The sequence below is a fragment of the Neomonachus schauinslandi genome, chromosome 11 (assembly GCF_002201575.2).
Source record: "Neomonachus schauinslandi chromosome 11, ASM220157v2, whole genome shotgun sequence".
NCBI lineage: Eukaryota > Metazoa > Chordata > Mammalia > Carnivora > Phocidae > Neomonachus > Neomonachus schauinslandi.
The window spans coordinates 57,692,008-57,716,283 of NC_058413.1; the positions used below are offsets into that span (position 1 = coordinate 57,692,008).

Consider the following 24,276-nt stretch of genomic DNA (forward strand, 5'->3'; position numbering starts at 1 on the left):
GGGGGGGGGGGGGGGGGGGGGGGGGGGGGGGGGGGGGGGGGGGGTGGTGCCTGGGCCCAAGGAGAACAAATGCTCCTGAGTACTGAGGATGTGCTCGGGTCACTGTGCTCATCAGGAAGCCTTAGAAGGAGTTATTTCCATTCGGCAGGTCAGGAAATGGAAGCTCAAGGAGGTTCAGTACGTGGCCCAAGATCACAAAGAAAGTGGCAGAACCTGAATTTGGACCTGTATCTGATGGATTCCAAGCCTGTAAATGCTTTTAGTCTCTGCACCCTGCATGTCTGGTGTATGATCCAGGAGCCTCAGTGCTGTTTACGGCGCTGCCGCAAACTCGTTGGGTGATCTCAGCTCTTCTGGTCTAAGTGGACGGAGTTTGAACCAGTTGAAAGTTCACAAACATGAATCCCGCGGCCTCAGGAAAATGGGTATTTGAGGCAACCTTAAGATAGAGTGCTGGGAGTGCATGCTGTGTGCTGGTCCCAGAAGCAGGGTAACACGGTGTGGAGTACAGGACCAGGGATGAAGAGCCCTGGGTTCTAGTCCTGCCTCTGTCACGTGGTAGCTGGGAGCCTCATTTTCCTCATCTAGGAAATGGACAGAAATGATCTATATTGGCTCTCTCTCAGTGCATTTGACTGGTTCGAGTAAGATTCTGCTTGAAAATGTTCTATGATGTGATACACTAATACAGTCAGTTCTCTAATTGCCTTAGTTTTCATAACACAAATTACATATTTCTAAATTAATTGAGAAATAGGATTTGTCATCTGCTGCCCATGCTAGCAAGTGGGAACTAGCTTTGGCAAAGCCCATCACCTCTGTGCTTGTGTTTGCCCTAACAACGGGAATAAAAGGCAGTAAAAATATGGACAGACTCCGCGCCTGTGAGAGAGCTAGTGGTGTTAGAACTACAAAGACCGTTATTCTAGAGCAGAGAGTCCTTGCTCTAGAACTTTCTGTGGTGATGAAATGTTTCCTTATCTGTGCTGTCTGCTAGGGTAGCCGCTAGCCACACTTGGCGACTGGGAATTTGAAATGTGGCCAGTGCAACTGAGGAACTTCATTTTAAGTTTTATCTTATTTGAGCCCATTCAAATTTAAACACGTGGATAGTTAACTACCACACAGAACAGTGCAGCTCTAGAGCACAAGTGAGATACGGATATGTTCAGTATTGTAAGACTTTATAACTATACTCTTCTTACCAACAAGTAAATTGATGTTTTTTTTTCCCCCAATTCTGAAACTCTAGCCCCTAATGCCTTCCCCCCCCCCAGATTAAACAAAACATTTTTATAGCATGATTTCTGATAATGGGAGGTTCCTCTGGAATCTAATTATCACTGTACAGCAACACAGCTGATACCAGCACAATGTGAGGCTTACCCAGGCAAAAGAATGAGGCTTTGTTAATAAATATGTCTGTTTGCCTGAGAAAATATTTTACTCCCTTGTCTTTAAAATTAAAAACAGTATGACTGCAAGCCACCGGGCCCTGTGAGTGGCCGTGCGACCCACCGGTGCTCACGGCGGTCTCCTATCTCCTACCTTGCGTTCTCCGCTCTCCGGCTGATGCACTGATGCAAGTAGAGATACTCCTGAGGCGCACTGGTGGACAAGGCGGGCTGCATGTGGTTGGACACCGGGGGTTCAAAGGTGAACAGCGTGGGCTGGCTGGAGTGCGATGGGGCTGAGGACTTCCGTTCTCGGAGAAGGTGCTGACTGGAGCTGCTGAGCTCGGCTGGAGAAGAGCGGGGGCCGTGACTGGTGGAGGAGAGGTTTCTCAGGGAGTCTGGGAAACAAAAGGAGGAGCTCTGTGACTGAAAAAGGGAAGAAAGGTGTCCTTATCCCCAAGTGGGCTGTCAGAGGAAGAAAAGATATTATGAGCAGAGGCAATGATCCAGCAGCAGCCTTCTCTCCCCCTCACACACCTGCCCCTTCCCTGCCTCCGGAGAGGGAGGACTGTGGCTGCCTGGCAGAAAAGGAGATGCCCCGTGCCTCTGCGACGCTCCTGGAGTCGCCCGGGGGCCGCTCCGGGTCACAACCTTGACTGTATTCGCCCAGATCCCGGGAGGTGTGGCTTGCCCCGGCACGGGAGTGGGACTCCGGCGCTCCCGCCAGGCCAGCCCTTGGAGCAGTAAGTGCCACTGCCTTCCTCCTCTTGGGAAGCTCCTGCGTCATCACCTCCATCAAAGCACAGGCTGACTTTGTTAAATGAGCTTTGCTTCCTGGAGACTCACTAGGTCAGACCCTGGACTGTGTGCCTTACCGCATTAAGGATAAAAGCACACATGTATCTGGAGCAGACTGTCCCGTAAGACTGGTCCCAGCTCCTCCTACCCCACTCTTCCAAGTCGTCTTGAGGACAACAATGGTCCCCATTCCCCAACTCTTATGCCCACCACTCTGTGTCAATTGATCTTTTTTCCCCTTAACTCTCCTCTTAAACTCCCCTCTGTTGTGCTAGAAAAGAAGCAGGGTATTAAAGACAGATCACAGCTGAAAGTGCTACCCCCCCAAGCCAAGGGCATTACTCATTTGGCTCGTTCTCCAAGCCTAGTCCAAGTTCCTGAGCCTAACGCACAGGCCTTTGACAGTCTCACCTACTTCCTGCTTTTCTCCTCCCGGACCCAAGGCATGCGGAAGCTTCATCAGTCCCCAGGCACACCAGCCCCTTTTATGACTCTTTCTTTTTTTTTTTTTTTTTTTTTTTTTTAATTTTTTTTTTTATTTATTTGAGAGAGAGAGTGAGAGAGAGAGAGAGCACAAGAGGGGGGAGCGGGAGAGGGAGAAGCAGGCTCCCTGCCAAGCAGGGAGCCCGATGCGGGACTCGATCCAGGGACTCCAGGATCATGACCTGAGCCGAAGGCAGTTGCTTAACCAACTGAGCCACCCAGGCGCCCTTATGACTCTTTCTTATGGGCTTCGGCTCTTCCTTGGATTTCACTTCTACTCTACTGGCACTCACATGCAAACTTTAAGACCCTACACGGATATCATATTCTCTCTGAAACCTTCCTGGACGCGGTCCTTTTTCTGACTGCCAATAGCACTTGGCCCATGCTTCATTATATCCACGGTCCCTCTGCCTCCTCGCCTAGCCCATGAGTCTCTAAGACAGTGACTGAGGCTGTTGCGCCTACGGTCCCAGGATTTACCCAATAAAGGCCAGGTGCACAGAAAGTTCTTAGTCTGTGTTTGTGGAACAAGCAAAAATGTTCATTCGGCATACAATAATTCCACAGTGAAACTTCTTGTTCAAGAGAAATAAAGATTTAAAGATGTGATTTCTGGCGATGTGACAGCCGGTGGGGTGTGATGGTTCAGTGATGGTGTGGTGGCTTGCTAGGCTATTTGAATCTTTTCTGTTTCTACTCCCCGTTATCTGACCTATTTTTGTACCCTTCTCATGGCCCCAGGATCACCAGCTCATTAGCGCTCTATCAGGTTAATTACTCTCCAGGCTTCTCTGATGCTAGGCAGAACAACTGCTGCCCGCGTCCAACGGAGAAAGCCACGGGCCTCGGGGGAAGAACAGTTCCGTCGACAGCTGTATTGACCTCCAAAATGAATTCCCATTACAGGTCTGGTAGTGAACTGGATGTTTGTTAACAGAATCAATGGCTTCATTACTCCATTAGATTTGCAAGATGAACTCTCTAATGGCAGAGGGGGGAAGGTTTATGCTCGGGCATGAAGTAGCCATGGTGCCGGGGTGAACACAGCTACTGCCTGAGAAGACACAGGGAAGGTGCTAAGAGAAAGCCTCTGGGGGCATTTCTACCTTTCCCATGGTCTTTTTGGATCCCTCCACCTCTGCCATCCCTTCAGTGGGGGCATTTTTCATGGTTCCAGCCTGGACCCTCCTATAGCTTCACTCACTCAGGAGACTCCCCTGGGCTAATGTTCTCCAGCCAGGTGAGGACACTCTCGAAACTCAGTCTTTAGCTCAGTTCTCTGTCCTGGGCTCTTGTCCTATAACCCTCTGCCTGCTGGGCATCTCCATTCAGATGCCCCACAGGCAGGTCAAGCTCAGCGATCCTCCTCCTGTGTTCTCCCTCTCCATGAAGTACATCAACGCCACCATCCAATTGGTTCTGAGCCAGAAACCTAGGCATTATCTAGGACTCTGCTTCTCAACAACCACGCCATGTCATTATGTCATCACCCGGCTTCAAATTCTTCAGTGGATCCCTGTTATCCTCAGGATGACCTACAAAGCTCTCTTTTTAAAACCATTTTCTTATTTCTTCAACCTTGTTTCTGACCAGTCCTTCCTTATGTTTCACATAGAATTTTAGGAAGACAGTAACCTTTCTCTCTCATCACTCCATACTTTTGGCTATAAACTCAGTGAGGGCGATACTGTCTCTTCTCTTAACAGTTTCATCCCTGGCATCAAGCCCAGTGTGTGACCCAACTCCATAAATACATGTTGATTAATAAAATAATGAAATACACAGCATGAGGTCATACTCCCTCCATACCGCTGATTCCTCACTGCCTCTAGAATCAAGTCCAGGTTCCCAAGTCCAACAAGAAAGACCATTCTGTCACAATCTACTTATCCCGCCTGTCACCCCATACACCCTGCGTGCCCCCTTCACTTCATGCTTTGAGCTGTGGGTCTGTATAAAAGAAGAGTGACCTGTTCTCACAGCTGGGGCCCTCTGACCCAGGCTCTTGCAGAGCTGGAGAAATCATTTCACTTCTCTGAGCCTCAGTTTCCTTATTTACAAGTTGACAGAGGATGGTCACAAGGATGGAATGCATAAAGGGTTGAGACAATCTGGCATGTTTTAAGTTCTCAAAATGTGTTCTAGGCATTTCTGTATTCCTGGTGCCTAAAACAGTCTCAGCTCACTGTGGGTATTGAATATATAGTTGCTGAATAAATAAAAGAATTTTCACTAGCACAAAACCAAATATGCCTGTTTCTTGTGGTCAAAATAAGAGGGGCTTTCGAGCTCTGCTAATAAGATGAAGTAGGGATTACAATGAGTTGGGCCCACTTGGAATTCCATTCTACAAATATGAAGCCATGTCTATGAAATCAGTCAGTTCCATAATGATCGGCAGCTTCAGAAAAATTCTTTCAAAGCTGTTTTGGTGCTAAACCTTGCCAAAATCTCACTTCTGCTTGCTACTTTAAAAGATTTCTACCTGAATGTAGGTAATTATTCCTTAGGGTCTATACTGGATTGAACAGTGTCCCCCCAAAACTCATGTCTCCATGGAACCTCAGGATGTGACCTTGTTTGAAAATAGGGTCTTTGCAGATCTAATTAGTTAACATGAGGTCATACTGGATCAGGGTAGGTCCTAATCTACTGATGGGTATACTTATAAGAACAGCAAACAGAGACAGAGATATATAGGGAGAAGATCGTGTGATGACAGAGGTAAAGATTGGATAAACAATGTGATATAGCTATATAATGGAATATTATTCAGCCATCTAATGAATGAAGTACTGATACATGCTACAACATGGATGGATCTTCAAAACTATGCTAAGTGAAAGAAACCAGCGATAAAAGGCTACAGACTGTAATGATTTTATTTATGTGAAATGTCTAGAATCAGCACATCCATAAAGACAGCAAGTAGACTAGTGGTTGCCCGGGGATGGGGGTGGGATGGAGAAGTGACTGCTAATGAGTATGGGGTTTCTATCCGAGGTAATGAAAATGTTCCAACATTAGATGGTGGTGATGGGTACACAACCCTGTGAATATACTGAAAAACAATGACTTGTATACTTTAAATGGGCGATATATGAAAGTGAATTTAAAAAACATACACACACATGCATAAACACTTTCACAAAGTATGAAGTATTAAGTCTGTGCAAGAGATGAATGGTTTAATTAAATACATCTGACCTTTAGTTTATTTCCTCTCTAAAGAGAATGTTGAACACTCAGTAAATACCAAGTCCTTACTAAAGTAGATTGAGTAAGGGACATTCTCCCTTTCCTACCTTCAGTTCCCTGCACCTCCTCCAACCCCAATGCTCAGGGCTTTACTCCACAATCATAGCAAGGCAGTGGGTATTTCAGCAAAACAAAATAGCAAGAACTCGTTGGGGTCAAAAGACCCAAAGTGTAAAAGATGAATGAGATATTGGTGTGAAAACAAATGCGCACACTCGCATAAAACGTGCATAGGATTTGTTTTTATTGCCTGGGTAGCCCTTGAGGGAAGAAAAGAATGAAAAAAGACATTACGCTATGTGCGGCTGGGCTGTTTTTGGTATGTGGCCATCAGGCTGTTGTAATGATGTGTCTTGGGTCATTAGGAAGGGCAGTTATACAGCAAGAAGAAAATGGACATTTCCAGACTTCTGGCCTGGGCTTCCATCTCCAAGTCTAGACTAAAGATAATGCCAGAAAATGCTTGAGTCAAATTTGTTTTCTTTTAAACAGGGTTTTATTTTTTCCTCTTCTCCCTGGCTTCTTTTTAGGGCCCTAAAAATCACTCCCCTTCCTTTCCACAATCACCCCTGGGAAGGCTGCCCAGCACACAAACACTCCGCCCACCTTCTTGCAAAACTCTAGAACAGGAAAGCTCTGAAGGATTTTAGTAGAGGGGCCCAGCCCAGCCCAGCCCAGTCCAGCCCAGCCATCAACTGGCTAGTGATAACAGGAGCAGGAAAGGGGCGGTTGGCGGGAGTTTCTGGAAAAGATGACTGGCCAAATAATGACGGGTTCCCTTATCTTAATGCCTTTTTTATCTTTATCCTTTCCCCCCCAAATCCCCACCCAAGCCTCAGTGGGTGTCAGAACCCATGAAGTGGTAGACCGAATCACATGCTGGAGCCCAGGCTGGATTCAAAGCCTGCTTTTGCTAACTCCTCGCTTTATGGCCTTAGACAGGTTACATAAACCTCTTTGATCTTCACCTGTTCAACGGGGAAAATAATTTTCCAGGGTTGCTGCAAGGTTTGAGATCATTCATATCAAGCATTTAGCATAGTGCCTGCCATTCTTACTGCTTCTACTTCTTACTACACATGGAACTGCTGGGATATTGAAATTGGCCAAGAGGTATGGAGTTGCTTTCCAAGCAACAGTGAATGCTTGCAAGGTAACTGTTGTCTCTGTTTTAGTCCCAACTATACCCTGTATGATGTTATATGTGGAAGGAGAACAAAAAGGACAATAGAGACTATAATAATCACTGCTGCCATTTATTAAGCACCTACTACATGCCTCTAGTCTACTCTGTGAGGCAGATATTATTTCCATTTTTTCCCCTTCTTTTTGGATGAAGAAACTGAAGCTCAGAGAAGTTAGTAATGAGCTCTGGAGTCACACAGCTAGAAAGTGGCAGAGCCTATGTGAAATAGGTCAAACTTTCTTCCAAAGCCAATTCTTTTCATCCATGTAAAGAGTTCCCACAAGATCCCTATGTGGTGAACGGTATTAGCTTTATGAGGGGCAGAGTCAAATAACAGAACGAGGGTTTAGGCCAAGCTCTGCTGTCAACTGGCTGAGTGACCTTGGGAATGCCATTTCACCTTCCTGGGCCTCGTTTTCTCTATTCAAAAAAGAAAGAACTTGGATGAGAGAGGGGATACACATCAAAGCCATCTTTGGAAACATGAGAGCTGTTTGGTGTAAGACCTAATGAGTCATATTTACACAGGGATTTAGATAAGATCCACTGGTTTAGCTTTTAACAATCTCTGGTTCTTAATCCCAAGGCAGAGGTAGAAGGGTTGGGGTCAACTGAAAAATCAGGGGCAAAGCAAGCCTGAAAAGCCAAATGAAAAAACAAATTCTTCCAAAAATCATTTTTTTGGATAATCAAAATTACAAATTGGAAACCACCCTTGTTCTCACTGGCTTTTCATATCATCTGCCTACAGCCAACTCCAAAAGGCACAACATGTAAGGTAGGTTCAGAAACATGGGTTCTGACACTATCCTACTACAGGGCCTCATACACAACTTTTACTCTCTCTGTACCTCCTTTTTTATGCTGTCAAACACCGAAGAGAACACCCACCTTACAAGGTTCTTTTGAGGATCTGATGAGATGGCAAATGGGTAAACTGTAATTATTAAATACTTAGTAAATGCTTGTTGGCCTGACACCCAGAAGTGGAATGGCGGTAACATCCTAAGGGTTCTAAAGGAGAGAAGACGATTGATGAAAGACTTTTGAAAACAGAAGGGTGTAGGATTCTATGGGGTAAGTGGTCCCTGCAGAAAGCTGACTGAGAAACAAGGAGCAGAGGGTGGAGAGCTCAAAAACCAAACGCATGCTGACAGGAGCTGAGGGCTAGACTGGATCGAGAGCTTGAGGTCAGTTTAACTCACAGTCACAAGCAATCATTTAAAAATGAATAATCCTCAATGGGGCGCCTGAGTGGCTCAGTCGTTAAGCGTCTGCCTTCGGCTCAGGTCATGATCCCAGGGTCCTGGGATCGAGCTCTGCATCGGGCTCCCTGCTCCGCGGGAAGCCTACTTCTCCCTCTCCCACTCCCTCTGCTTGTGTTCCCTCTTTCGCTGTGTCTCTCTCTGTCAAATAAATAAATAAAATCTTTAAAAAAAATAAATAAATAAAAATGAATAATCCTCAAAATCGCCTGACACACATCACAATTAGAGGAATTATTCACAAATTTAAAGCCAAACACAAAATAGCTTCACTTGACACAATAACTCACATAATACGGCAACTGGAAGGGGCCCCAGAGTCTAACTGCTCATTTATCACCACTGTCCTTCCCACGCTCCCAAAGCTTCTCGTTTCCGGTTGGAGAAACTGTGGCCCAGAAAGGTAAGGCTACTTGTCCCAAGGCCACACAGCAGGTCAGACCTCAATCCTGGAATAAGAATTCAGATCTCCTAGTGTGGGAGTCCATCCACTGCACTGCAGAAAAGATGTATCAGTATATATCAGTGTGAACAAAGATGGAGTCTCTGTAACCTGTGGGGGAGGTGAGGGGCAATCCAGTCAGAGGATCTAATCACCAGGACACTGGCTGGCAGGGCTGTTATTTTGTTATGAGTTTATTATGTTACATCTGCATGGTAAGTAAACATTCACTGGATCAAACTACTAAAGACTGGTATAAATAATTCCCCAAGTTCAAAAATACATCTCCTAGTGTTTATACAAACTATAAAGCAGAGGAAGAAAAAAGGGGAGGCCGAGACAGGCAGTAACACGAGACCCTTGGGAGACTTTTCAGGGACTAGGCTGCCCATGCATCCCCCTTCTGGGGAAGGATCTGAGAAAGAACACCCCACCCCCGCCCAGGGCTCTGAGAGCCAAGTCAGAACATCCTGACCTTGACACAGAGGATCTCTCAGTATACTTTAGCAGAAATCGATTTTGTGAAGGGTGCAGGGGAAAGAGAGTCACTGTAGCTGAAAGGCATGTCACAGTCTCTGGTCACACACCCTTACATAACCTCCTCTGCCCTAGGGCCCCTCACGTTATTAGAGCAAATGCCAGGCTTTCCATAAGGCCTCCAGTGAGAATGAATCACGCCTTCCTCTAAACCTTTCACAGTACCTCGTTCTGCAGCTTATTCTCTACGGAGTTCATGAGTCTGTCACATGGAAGGGGATGGTGAGCTGGTAGACGCCAGGATCTGGCCCATCTCTGTTTCTCTGACAGTGTTTAGTGCAATGCTCTGTGCCTAGCAAAGGTCTGGTTGAGAATAAGGTGTTGGATAAACATACCACGGCGGTCGGTTATTCTTCCTCGGGTCAGAAGAATGAATGGATAGCTCCAGGATCCAAATGTAAACTGTTTTTGAAGGCTGGGAGGAACTGTTATCACTTTGTGAGGTTTTCTGCCTTGCGTGTGTCTGTTTTAGGACAGCTAGCCTATATTTAGCCAGGCCTTGTCCTGTTGGTTTTAGAAAGATTGGGTTCCAAGTTTTGTTCTCCCCTTACCTGCTGCACCTATGGTACACCTTAGTTGTCACACAACTCACTCCTGCTCCCTTGAGTGGGGCTGGGTTGGCCGGGTGGTCCCTCTCAAGGAGTTAATTCATATTTGGAATGAAGCATTCTTGTCATTTACTTAGTGTCAGGAGCACAGACTGTAGGTACTCTGCCAGGAGCTGCAGGCCCAGCAGAAAGAATGGGTCTTGTCCTTGCTCTACTGCTACTTCAGTTAGAAAAACCGTATTTCTCTTCAGGGCAGCACTTCTCCCTTCCCCTGAGGAACTTTGGGAACCTAACAGTAGTCCCATAGGAATCAATCCATCCAGGGGGTACCATAAGCTCACATAGCAATGATGTATTTGACTCTTGTGACCGTCCCACAAAAACAGCAACGACATATCACTATATTTTTAAGCTAACCAGCTTTATAAGAGGTGAACTTCCCCTGCTTTTTTTTTTTTTTTTTTACAATGACTTTCACTTAAGGGACAACTGGCAAATGGCGTGAACATGACTGTCAGACACTATAACGGAAGGAGCTCATCAAGAATCATCTGATGAGCCTGCGGCTCCTCATCTCGGGCTGGTGAGTTCCAGCCCCACACTGGGTGTAGAGATGACTTAAGAATAAAATCTTAAAAAAAAAAAAAAAAAAGAATCATCGGCAGTCGCAAAAATCACCAGAACAATACCTGAAACTGTTCTACTCTGGGTGGGGAGGCTGGGACTCTCACAGCCCTAGCTCGCTGAGGGAATTAGGAGATCTGAGCATTACGTGAAGCCCAACTCTGGCTTCAGGAGAGGTAGTGGGGTAGAGAGAATGAATGTGGATTTTGAAATCTGAATCCCAGCTCACTAGCTATGGAACCTAAGGACAGTATGTGGATCTAAGAGTCCTAACTTGTACATGATGTGAAACAGCAGCCTGTAGGGCTTGTCCTAAGGAGCAGAGGGACGCCACAGTCCCTGCACATCAGTGCCCCACAGAAGGAAGTGCTCCCCCAGCACTCCATCGTGGGAGGCGACCCGATGTGGGAGAAGAGCGTCAGCTTTGTGTTCACAGACCTTCAGGGTTTGATCGGAGCCAGGACTGGTGCCAGAGAGTGCAAATGGCCTCAGCTGGCCTTTGTGTGGTGACTAGAAGACCCCAGAGGCAAAGAGCCTGGCTGGACCAACGTGTAACCAGCAGCTCTTCCTTAGCTGCTGTCTCTAGTCCTGGCATCACAACGACCTCCTGGCTTCACATGTGTAGCTTCCCTACTCTTCCAGCCTCGTATCTTGATGCCTCAGCAACTCTAGGTTTTCTCTGCTGGCATCCAAAAAGAAGTGCTGTTTTTTTAACACCTCTAGAAGGGCCAACATCTGAGACCACATGCACATGTGTCTTGGAAAGCCCGCCAAGGTCTATTATTACACTAGAACAGGGGATGGCAAACTGTGGACCATTAAGTCAAATTGGGTCCACTGGCTGCCTTCATAAATAAAGTTTTATTGGGACACAGCTATGCCTATTCATTTACATACTGTTCATGGTTGCTTATATGCCACAAGAGTGAAGTTGAGCACTTGTGAGAGAACAGAAGGGTGGTGAAACCTAAAATATTTACTATCTGGCCTTTTATAGAGGAAGTCTGCCAATCCCTGGACTAGAAGTTCTCATTCTGGTTTGTGTAATCACGTCCTCTTTCAAAATATTACCATCTAATTTAAGTTCATCATTAAGGAGATAGAAGCTGAAACCAAAACCAATGAGTCCCAAACTTGTGCTTTGAAAAAATCAAGAGGAAGGGCGCCTGGGTGGCTCAGTCAGTTGAGCATCTGGCTCTTGATTTCAGCTCAGGTCATAATCTGGGTTGTGAGACTGAGCCCCAAGTAGGGCTCCACACTGGGCATGGAGCCTGCTTAAGATTCTTTCTCCTGGAGTGCCTGCATGGCTCAGTTGATTAAGTGTCCAACTTGTGACTGTGGCTCAGGTTATGATCTTATGGGCCATGGGATCAAGCCTTGTGTTGGGCTCTACGCTTAGCAGAGAATCTGCTTGGGATTCTCTCCCTCTCCCTTTACCCATCTCCCTGCTCATGCATGCTCTCTCTCTCTAAAATAAATAAATAAATCTTAAAATAATTCTCTCTCTCCCTTCCCCTCTGCACCCCTCTACCCACCCCCCAAAAAAAAGAAAAAGAAAAAATCAAGAGGAGAAATCATAAGAAAAGCCAGTTTGGAGATTGCATTAGTATTATTATAAGAAATCATATTCTTTTTCATTTTAGTACATCTTGGTCACAAACAACATGCTAATTGCTGCCTAGCTTATAGAATTAAATGGTTCAAGAGAGTAACATGATAAACTTGTATTGAACCAGGCTTGGAAAGAAATCACCAGATTGTTCTTGCTGATCCTTAATGATTTATTCTTCTTCCATATCACAGATGCACAGTTCTGGAAATGACCAAGGGATCATTTAGTTCAACATTTTATTTTACTGATAAGAAATCTAAGGTCCAGAGAAACCAAGTGATTTTCTTACCAGTGACTGATTGGTAGGCCTGAGCAAGAATGTTACTCTCTTGTTTTTCAGTTCAGTGTTTTTTCTAGTAACACATCAAATTGGAAGAACAATAAATATTATAAGCTCGAGTGGACTTTTCTACTTGTAAGGAAAGTGAAAAGAGCTTTCATCTAATAATCTAACATCATTCCCTGAAGTTCTCAAAAAAGTCCAGCTTATGACTGGAAAGGGTCAGAATTATTATTGACATATTCTTTGATAAAACAGTAATGTTTTGGGGCGCTTGGGTGGTTCAGTTAGTTAAGTGTCTGCCTCTGGCTCAGGTCATGATCCCAGGGTCCTGGGATCAGCGGGAAGCCTGCTTCTCCCTCTCCACTCCCCCTGCTTGTGTTTCCTCTCTTGCTGTCTCTCTCTGTCAAATAAATAAAATCTTTAAAAAAAAAAACAGTGATGTTTTCATATGTGTATATAGTACCTTCTCACTTGCTTTGGTATAATTAATACAAAAAAACATGCTGGGATTATGACAGAGATTGGACTGAATCTATAGATCAATCTGGGGAGAAATAACATAGTAACAATATTGAATGTTCTACTTCACAACATCGTATCTCTCTCCCTTTGTTGGGTGTTCTTGAATTTCTCCTGGCAATGTTCTGCCATTGTTTGTATAGAGATCTTGTATTTTGTTGTTGTTGTTGTTAAATTGATTCCTAAGTGTTTTATTTTTTGTAAAAGAAATTTTTATTTTTATTTTCCAGTTGTAGGCTGTTCTCAACAACTTTGACATTTATAATGGCCCTGAAAAGTTGGCAGGGCAGTGATCTTTCCATATTCATTTCACATAAGAAGAAACTAAGACTCAGAGAAATAAAATGACTTCACTCAGCGTTACAGAGCTCTTAGGAAATGGCCAAACCAGGACTCAAACTCAAGTCTTTTTCACATTAAGTTGAAGGACCATCCTAGTATGCAGCTTGATGTGAGGGTAAAGGAGGAGCATATACTTATAAATTATAAGTGCTACACAAATACCAGTGGAATGAAAAAAAAACTATTTTAATACGACTAATAAAGAGACCAAGGCCCAGAGAGGCCTTTCCTGATCACCTGACCTGAGTTTCTAGTCACTCCTTATCACGTTACTTTGTCTTCTCTTCATCAAAGTGCTTATTGCTACCACTTAAACATTTTGTTTTTCATCTGTCTCTTCCCACTTGACTGTCAGCTCCTTGAAGAGTTTGAACCTCACATGTTCTGTTCACCACTGTTGGTTCAGTGGGTTAACCATAAAAATCTGCCTCTCAGTCTCCTGATGTGGGCAGCATAACTGACTGACAGCCCCAGCTGCTGGCCTTCTGCATCCCTCCACTCCCCAGGGCTGTTCTCATCCAGTGTCAAAGGAATGGCAGGAGTACTAATACAGGCCTGTTCCTATGAGACACAGGACTCCTTTCATGGGAGACCTTGGCTTGAGAACCTTCACTGATCGAGAGGAAACTGTCCTAAGAACTGCACTGCAGTCTGATCCTGCTTCCTGCCTTCTCTCTGTCACAGGTGTCAGCCCCACACCCCACTGCAGGCTTTGCCCCCTTCTCTGGCTCCTTCCCATGATCCCTCACAGGTGTCTCATCCAATAAATCTCTTGCAGGTCTTAACTCATCCTGCAGCTGCTTCTCAGAGAACCTGAGCTCACACACTCAGGGTCTAAAACAGTGCTTGAGGAGTAAATGATTGGCCCAGGTTCATACTGCAAGCAAAACCACAGACCCAGAATTAGAAGCCAGGTCTCTGTTCCCTCCGTCCAAAGCCTTTTACACTCAGATCACCAATCATCTGAGAAATATGTCCTTGGTGCCTCTGTCCAGGGGGCCATTGCTCTGATGAATTTTAGGGGAAAATGTATTCACTAATGGCCAAGCCCACAGCTGGCCTCTCAGCTATGTTTATAATTACGTGGACTCTAGTGGGCGTAAGAACATCTGTCCTAGATTCAGAGAAGACTGAAGTGATGGTTTAGGTCAGTGAAGAAAATCCGGCTTATGTTTAAATTAAAAGCAGCAAGAACTCTGTGTGATGCCTTCTTAAAGGAGTCTAAGGAGAGCACCTACAACTGGCAGAACCAGAGAGAGTCATCGCGAGAGAGCAAAGGCAGTGGCGGCTCTTTCCCGGGTCTTTGGGCACGTCCTAAGACCTGGTACAGGGACCGTGATGACCTGAGGCAAGAACTCCATCTAGAATTTCAGGATGCTGGGACCAGAATGTCTGGTCTGAATCTCAGCTCCTTTACTTACTAGTAAGTTACGGAACCTCTCTGTGCCCCGGTTTCTTCCTCTGTAAAATGAGAAGAATAACAGGGATCTACTTTGTAGGATCATAGGAGTGAAGATCTGTGAAACGCTTAGAATGCTGCCTTGTACACAGTAAGCTCTACGTAAATATTAGCTTTTATAATTAATAGTAGTAGTACACTTAAAGAGACACCTTTGTTTTTGAGCACCTCAATAAATTAAGTGTAATGTATCTCAAACCAGGAAGTCAGCAAGGTTTATTTCATAAACTTATAATCACACACAGTAAAAAAATGTTCTTGAGTTTGGGTGAAATAGAGATAGGGTTACTTGGGATGTTTCGGTATGGGGGACAGAAGAATAGCATGGTCCACCTACTCAAAGGGCTGCTGTGAAGATCACTGGGAAGGCAGTGATAATTTATGGGCCATACATTTAAGTGATATTCAATGTGTACTATGCTATGTAACTGAAGTGGGCTCCTATCTAATCTTCATAATGATCTTGTGAAGAATGTCTCGTTTCTATTTTACTGATGCAGAAACTGAGGCTCAGAAAAGTAAATTAACTCACCCGTGTTAAGATTGAACTCATCCATGTTGTGGGTTTGTGTATTTATATGATGCCAAGACCTATGTTCTTTGAACTAAACTGGCCTTCTAAACCAGTGTATATATAAAAGCACTTTATAAATCATATGGCCTCATGTAAATTCAAGATGGTATCATCATCAATATCATCTAGAACACAAGCAGGAAGCCAAGAAACCCAGGTGCCAATTCTAGCCTTGTCAGTTAGTTGTATGATCTTGAGCAAATTAGCTCCCCTCCCCTGACCTCTGGATAGTCTGTTATTTAAGGAGTCTGGAACTAAACCTTCTTTCAGGGCATTTTAAGACCTCATATTCTAGAATTTTCTCATTCTATGAAATCTATTCCCTTCTCTGTCTTGGCTGAGTGTTTTCGCTAATATGATTCACCAGCCATGAGGAATTTTGTTCACTGACTTCATCTACAAAAGGGGTAAGGAGGTGGGGAATAAAAGCAAACAATAAACAAATGATAGATATGTAAAATGAAGTTTAGGTCATTGGCACACCCTGTCTCTTCAGCCTAGTAAGTAAATCATTCATCTTGAGGTTTTTCTTTTAATTTTCTTTATTTTTGTTCACTGTTGTGCTTTATATCATTATTTCCATAAAGGGAATTTTATTCTCTATGTCCTGTGAATAAGGTTAGAATGTTTTTGAAGCTTCCTTTTTTCCTTCTCAACAGTGAATTTCTCAAAACAAGAATATTTACAAATAAGTTGGCAGTTTTTCAAACGTAATTGTGTGTAACTATTTACAAAGTCATAACCAAATACAGCAACTAAATCATCTGAATATTCCCTGGGCAGCTACCATGTGTCTCTAGAATGTGGCATCAGAAAGATGACAGTCGTTTCTCACCCTCAAGCATCTCACACATCCCCTTCCCCCAATTCCCAAACTTTGTGTTCTGGCCTCAAAGAACCGTTTCTAGCTCCTTGAGCCTCTGGGAACTTGAACAGCAGCCCCTGGAGAAAGCAAGAGAAACCCGACTTCTGAGGTCATGGCTGTGTTAATCAACCCGATTGTGGCGATCACTTCACAATGTATGCCGATACCAAGTCATGACTATGTACACTGTAAATATAGACAGTTTGCCAATTATACCTCGATAAAGCTGAGGGAAAAACCTGGTATGTATAATTCTATTTATGTAAAAGAGAGAGACAGAGAAAGAGAAAAATCTGAATTAACTGAGAAAATCCTATTGACTCATTTTATCTGAAGTTGATTAAAACTTCAGTCTCTATCACTGGCCAGATGAGAACATGATACTGAAGTTAAATTAAAAAAAAAATTTTTTTTCCGTACTTGAGGTTAACCTCAAATTTTTTCTATCTGCTAAACATATCTTGGCACATAGCCAGGCATGGTTCAGTTAAAAGCAGGTGAGTCTTGGTGAAAACTGGGGGGCCTGGGACCGGGAACTAGACACAGAGGAGGTGGGCAGTCACTGGGAAGAGCCCCAAGGGTAGTTTGGAGGAAAGAACATAAACTAGAGAACACGGCAAGGCTCACAAGTCACAGAGAACTTATGCTCCATGTGTCATGCTCCTCCCCAGCACCCGTCCCTAGAACAGCACCTGGCTGACTGAGAGAACAGAAGGAGAAATTGGGTATCACCTAGAAATGTGGAGTAGAGTCTGTGAGGAGGAGGAAGCATGTGCCGAGAAAGCAGAAGCAGATCTTCTTCAGAAATTCAGGTAGACAGGGGCGCCTGGGTGGCTTAGTTGTTAAGCATCTGCCTTCAGCTCAGGCCATGATCCCAGAGTCCTAGGATCGAGCCCCGCATCGGGCTCCCTGCTCCGCGGGAAGCCTGCTTCTCCCTCTCCCACTCCCCCTGCTTGTGTTCCTTCTCTCGCTGTATCTCTCTTGTCAAATAAATAAATAAAATCTAAAAAAAAAAAAAGGAAAAAAAAAGAAATTCAGGTAGACAGACCACTGGTAACCCAGCAGTCTGCCACTGGGTGGGTGGGGCGCCAGCCACTGGGTTAAGGGTTTGGGTAAGACTGTGGTCTCTGTGAGGGGCTAAGTAAAAGCAGGACGGGTACAGTCCTAGGTGGAATTAGAGACTACAGGCAGATTAACAGGCAAGTAACTTAAGAGCTGGAATAGCAGGCAAAATCCCAGGGTTAACCCTAGCTTACACACAACATTAGGGTGAGAACGGAGCAAAAGGGACACGGAATCGCAGAGCTCGGACTCTATGCTGGGGCGCACTGTGGGCCTGAACTTGAAGGAAGAGTTCAAAGGCCTCTGTCCGTGAATACAGACACAGAGGCCAGGGATCAGGTGGTCCTGACACCAGCATCACTTCTAGATCACTGTTTCCCAGACTTTCCCTTTTGTGGCTAAGTTAAAGCACTGCCTCTTTGTTTGTGTATTTTCAAAAACCAACACATAGGGCTACCACTTTTTAATTACGTCAAATATGGAAAAACTGTTATTTACCATTGACAGTCATCTCTCTCTCTCTCTCTCACACACACACACGAATACTTTAACAGAAATGCGCACCCATACAAAGAGAACCTCAGAATGAAGGGAAGTTTTAAAATCTGACTACATTTAATTTTATGAAACTGACTACATCTTCCTCATGGTTTTTATGTTTCTTGTGAATGGAGAATGATTTCCATAGCTCAGCAGTGATCTGCATTCCCTCTTTTGAAATATCTGCAGCACACCAGTATTTCCACCCTGTGTTCAGCCTTCCTGGGCCACCATGGGAGAGGGGGAGGGCAGGCCCTGTGGGTCCGGCTCCAGCTGGCAGCACCAGACTCTCTCTCCCTGGCACTCTTCAAGGTGGCTTCCTCTCACCTGTCTCATATGTTATGTTCCACGTGCGATACAGTTAATGCAAAGAAAAAAGGTTGAAAATGACCGTTTTGGTCCTCAAACTTTAGTTGAAAAAACTGAGATCAACACACTGAATCAGTAACAAAGCTGAAATTTAAAACCAGGACTTTGATTCCCAATTCAGATCCCAAAGAGAGATGACAGTATCTACAGATTTTGTTGAGCTCAGAATCCTACCCAGAGCTGTACATAAGTGAATGTTTAATCAGAATCAGGATCTCCCAAGGTCCAAGGTGACCTTACCCCTAAAGTCAAAGTCCTAATTCTACCTCTAGCAAAAAATTAGTTAGACTGGGCTCTGGAATCTGGTCTGGGACCCATTCAACACTACTTTATTACCTTCCTTCTCCAGAGATAATCAGAAGCACCCAAAGAACAAAAAAAGGGGGACACCTCAAGAGATGTTTGTGAGCTGTCAAAGGCTTCTGGGGTTGAAGAGTTGGGATGAGACGCTCTCCTTTCTAGCAGTGTGTGGGTTTTGGCCCATAACACCAGACCTAATCCATGCTGGCGGCCTGGATTGGTGAGGGGGAGTGTCTGGTATAAAGGGGAAAGCAGGAAGAAGGATCAAGGCTTAGAATGAAGAGGAGAGGGTCGGCTTTCTCCCTGCCACCCTCTCCTCCAGTGGGGCTTGGGCTTTCCTGCAGGCCAAGGCTGGAGTCTGCAGGGGTGTCAGGGGGAGGATCTTCTGGAGTTCAAGTCCCAACTCAAAGCCTACTCTTGGGGTAACCAGACCCAGCTGTAGACAAAAGACAACAAACAAACAAAAGATTGAGGAGGAACGCCTGATATTTCTGGGTTATTTAGAATAACATTTTTCTTTTAAAAAAAGGCATGAGGATTTCAGATCTGGCTGGAAACTGGTCTGGATGTTTATTTTCCTCATTGTCTCAGTGGAAAAAAAGGGTGGGTGATTCAGACAGCAGCCTCCGCCTCTGGGCTGGGGCCCGGGTCAGTCTACACTCTGTTCTTTGCTCCTCAAGGGACTTGTGTCAGCGTGGGGAGAAGTTGCATTTTACCTCCCACATTTGCTCTAAGCTTCCAATAGGGATCCCCCAGAGGAGCTGAGAGATCTGAGCTCCGTCAAAAAAAAAAAAAACAACAACAAAAAACCAGAGAGCAAAAGGTAGGGGAGGGAACAAGGGAGGAGATGGTCCTCCCAAGTATGAGGAGAGAGAAAGGGTGAGGTCCCTGAGAAAGGCCTCTTTCCTTCCCACCCTCCTCCACTCCTGGCTCTCCCACTCACTGTGTCTGGGGGAAAGGACCAAGGTCACCAGAAGGCATCTGGGTGGACTGCATGGCTCCACCACAGCCCTCCCTGCTGTCAGATTTCCAGAAGAAGGGGTCTGGTCCTGACCTGTAAGGCACCAACCCTTTCTAGAGAGGAAAGAGCTGTTTGAAGACACCACCCTCCCAACCCCAATAATATTCCACCACTAGGGATTGAAGATTTCCCAAAAGCATTCCCCTGGGTGTCATTTAATCCCAGAGGGGACCCAGGACTTAAAATAGTTCTGCTGTTGGGTTACTGGGGAAACTCACGGATTACGAGAAGTTTCAGTATTTACAAAATACTTAAAAAGGTGGGGCAGCCTCACCCAAAACTGTGGTAGAGAGAAGGTGGGGAAGAGGTAAAGAACAGTTGGTTGGAACTCTGGGAAGTCCTCATTATACAGAGCTAGACATGCGACTACTGTGAGACTCCTGCCAAGGAGCTCAGGAGAGGGAAGATGCTAAAATAATACCCAGGGTACGGAGGAGGCTCTGGCCTCACTTCAAGATCTTCAAGAATTACTAACTATACTCCTTGAGCTCTAACATGCAGTAGTTTGTTGGCTACTCTAAGATGGATCATGCTAAACGACAAGTGTTGGCAAGAATGTGGAGAAAAAGGAACTCTCTTACATTGTGGGTGGGATTGCAAACTGGTGCAGCCACTGTGGAAAACAGTATGGAGTCTCCTCAGTAAGTTAAAAACAGAACCACCCTACGATCCAGTAATTGCACTACTGGGTATTTACCCCCAAAATACAAAAACACTAATTCAAGGAGATACACTCACCCCTATGTTTATAGCAGCATTATTTACAAGAGCCAAATTATGGAAGCAGCCCAAGTGTCCATCGTAAAGACGACATGGGGTGTGTGTGTGTGTGTGTGTGTGTGAGTGTATATAATAAAATATTATTCAGCCATGAAAAAGAATGAAATCTTGCCATTTTCAATGACATGGATGGAGCTAGAGAGTATAATGCTAAGCAGAATAAGTCAGAGAAAGACAAATACCGTATGATTTCACTTATAGGTGGAATTTAAGAAACACAACAAATGAACAAAGGAAAAAAAAAAAAAGAGCACAAGAGAGAAACCAAAAAACAGACTCTTAACCGATGGTTACCAGAGGGGAGATGGGTGGGGGATGGATGAAACAGGTGATGGGGATTAAGGAGGGCACTTGCTGCGATGAGCACTGGGTGTTGCACGGAAGTGTTGAATCACTATATTGTACACCTGAAACTAATATAACACTGTATGTTAACTATACTGAATTAAAATAAAATTAAATTAAAAAAATAAGATGGATCATGCTACCTTGCTACTTTAGCTCTCAAAGGTTACTATTAATGTATAGACAGCACTTTACTCTCTAAATGGTCCGTTCTTGGTGACTTAGAAACTTCCTGCTTTTCCCTCCAGCTGGCTATTTCGTGACCTACAAGCCACTGTGGTGAACAGGTCTGTGAAGCAGGGCTAGGACTAACGAGGAGTTAGAGAGCACAGCCCACGGATGGAGTTAAAGCCTTGGATTGGAGCCCCAGAAACACTGCTTTCTGCACTGTTCAACCCTTAGCATCTTTACCCGAGCAAGAGGGATAATGTTGCAGCCCTGTCTATCTTACTTTGTTTGTTTCTTGACACTCAAAGAAGACTGCATTAAGTGTTTTGTCATCTGTAGGTTCCTCTAAGAACACCAGACACTTAAATCATATCCTGTTCTTCTTGACCTAAAGATGGAAAAACCATCACTGCCACAACCACTACAGGGAAAACAGTGAACCAAGCAGCTAGCGTTCACACTGTGCACCTACCCATTTTCTTACCTTCCTCCCAACAACTGATAGGGAGCGTCATCTCCACTTTATAGATGATCAAACCTCAAAGAGATAAAGCTACTTACTCAGTGCCATAGAGCAACTAAATTGCAGGGCTGGGACTCAAGCACAGCTCGTGTGCCTTTCAGAGTCCATGTGAGAACAGCATAGTTGCTGAGTACATAAAGGAGGGAGGGGACAAAGGGAAGGAGGAGTCCTCAGCTCAGAGGATTCAAAGGGGCGAGGGCTTCCTAACAGTGGATGACTCCTGAGTCCATGAATAATTCATCAAAGCTCTGTGCTGAGAGCTGGTTCTTTTTGTGCGTGGTGCATCTGGTCAGGGACAGCTGCCTACCACTGGGCCACAAATGTGAGGACTTGGACCCGCCTGCTCATAAACACAGCTCAGAGAAGCTTTCTGCTCCCTTACTCTAGGGACTGAAGGCTATTTTGATTCCCAGAGGAAGATGGGGTTCTTATTTTTGCTTGTGTGCTTGCATGCACACTGCCCCTCCCGCTCCCACACAAACACACACTAAACTCCACACATGTGATATGAGATCTTCTTGATATTCTTGGAATTGCTTTTCCTTCCTGAGCATCATCCCTCGTTTCCTTTTGGAAAGAGTTCTCTGTCAAGAGGTTGTTTCCTCCACCGTTATGCCAATATTCAGACTCAGTTTCACTCCTGGTCTGTTCTTGATCCCAGACATTTCTGGCTAGAGTATGCGAGGAATTGGAGGGTGGCAGTATATAGAAGCTGGGGGTGGCAAGAAGGCTTTAAAAGAAAAGACTCCATCTGCCATAGAACCTTTTCCAGATGAAAGTGAAAAACAGAAGGTGGTTTTTTTTTTTTAATGGGTCCCATCACAACTCTTAAAGAAAGAAAGAAAGAAAGAGGGTGTATGTGCTTGAACGAGGCTTCCCTAGGAAGAAGTTTCTTCAGGACCAAGCAGTGACCAGGGATATTGCATTGCATAGCTCCAGGGGATAGCTCTACACAGAAGAGAATGTGAATACTCCTCTGGGGAATATGAAACTTGAGGGGCTGTCAGGGGTCTGAGGTCTGTCTTGGTGAATCCATAGAGAAACAAAGTCATTGGGCGAGAAGATAATTTTTTCTCTAGCCAACAAAAGGAAACTGGGACTTTATTTATTTTTTTGAAGATTTTATTTACTTATTTATTTGACAGAGAGAGATACAGCGAGAGAGGAAACACAAGCAGGGGTAGTGGTAGAGGGAGAAGCAGGCTTCCCACTGAGCAGGGAGCCCGATGTGGGGCTCGATCCCAGGACCCTGGGACCACAACCTGAGCTGAAGGCAGATGCTTAACGACTAAGCCACCCAGACACCCTGGAAACTGGGACTTTAAGGACGTGACCTGTTCATATAATCCCAGAACTATGATTTGAACTCAGGTATCCTTACCTCCAGCCTACAGATTCACCAGTAGAGTATGATGACTGGTTTAGAGCCCTAGAAGTTACTAAATTCTTGGCATATTCCAGCCAAAGGATGTGAACAAATATGGGTTGGTGAGGAGGGAAACCTGAGTCGGCTCCCTGTGGAAGGGGTCAGAGAGCACTTCCATCCAACACATAGTGTGTCCAAGGGAGCAAAAATGCCTGGACTTGGGCCTGGCAGATGTTTGTATTTCAGGAGGTCAGAGACAAAGCATGTATTATAATACAAAGTCTGACCTGGGTTAGACTAGGCTCCTGGCTCTGTCATTTTCGAGCTATGTATTTTGGGTCAAAACTGCTCCTACCGCAGAGGATTCCTACAGATTTCTAGTGAAAATTTATGCAGCGCTCCTGCTTCACGCAGAGTAGATGCTGAATATATAGCTCCTACTGTTTTCTTTTGTGGCCACTGAGGGTTAGGCGTCAGTACAGGGTGCTTTCCACATAAGGTGGCTGCTGACACAGATACCCCAGAGACTGGGTTCTCAGTAAGCGCAGCACAATGAGAGCAGTGTTGTATTCAGGAAGCCTCAGGGACAGAGGACAGTGGGGAGCCCATGGGAACCCGGCCGAAGCAGGCGTGAGGACAGAGAGGAGCTGTAATTGTGGAGTGCTAGGCAGGGAAGAAGAAGTACTCAGTCTCCTTACTTGAAAAAAATGGGAGCATAGTTGATAAAAGTGATGACATAAGCGAAAGTAGGTAGTCAAATGTTAATTTGACATTGTTAATCACTGATTTGGGTGATTAAACTTTATTTCCTTATCTGAGGGTTTTATAGATATAATCCATTTTTATTTTATTTATTTTTAAATTTGTGTGTTTAATTTTTTAATTTAATTTTTTTTTTAAGATTTTATTTATTTATTTGACAGAGCGAGAGAGCACAAGCAGGGGGAACAGTAGAGGGAGAGGGAGAAGCAGGCTCCATGCCAAGCAGGGAGCCCGATGCGGGGCTCGATTCCAGGACCCTGAGATCATGACCTGAGCCGAAGGCAGACACTTAACCATCTGAGCCACCCACGTGCCCCTGTGTGTTTTTTTTAAGATTTTATTTTTATTTATTTAAGACACAGAGAGAGAGAGCACAAGCGGAGGAGGCTCAGAGAGAGAGGGAGAGGCGGACTTCCTGCTGAGCAGGGAGCCCGACACGGGGCTCGATCCCAGGACCCTGGGACCATGACCTGAGCCGAAGGCAGACACTTAACCGACTGAGCCACTAAGGCGCCCCTAGATATAATCCATTTTTAAGGAAGACTCAATTAAAATATAACCCATTATGTGGCTGAATCTTTTAACATACCAGATTCTCCTATGAGAGGGAAGAAAAGCCTACTGTCTCCCTCAGAAAGATCTCACAAAGAATCCTAACTTTCTGTCACAGACAACTAACATCCTTGCTCTGTTAATGAAACCATCTGGCATCTAATAAAATAATCCCCTTAAAGAAGTCAAAGGTTTAAGGGAATATATTTTTTAATTGACAAAGCTGGTGAAAAAATACGGACTTGATTATTTGTCACCCCCTTAAGAATTTGTCACGCCCTTAACGACCTCCCCTC

General features: G+C 44.8%; 1 protein-coding gene across 1 annotated transcript in view; it reads right to left on the reverse strand.

Moving 5' to 3' along the window:
* Positions 1-24,276, reverse strand: part of GAB2 (GRB2 associated binding protein 2) — a 59,348-nt gene that overhangs the window by 22,368 nt on the left and 12,704 nt on the right. The window contains exon 2 of the mRNA XM_044919377.1: positions 1,549-1,792. Within this exon, the coding sequence (XP_044775312.1) occupies positions 1,549-1,792 (244 nt within the window). The remainder of the gene's footprint in view (positions 1-1,548; positions 1,793-24,276) is intronic.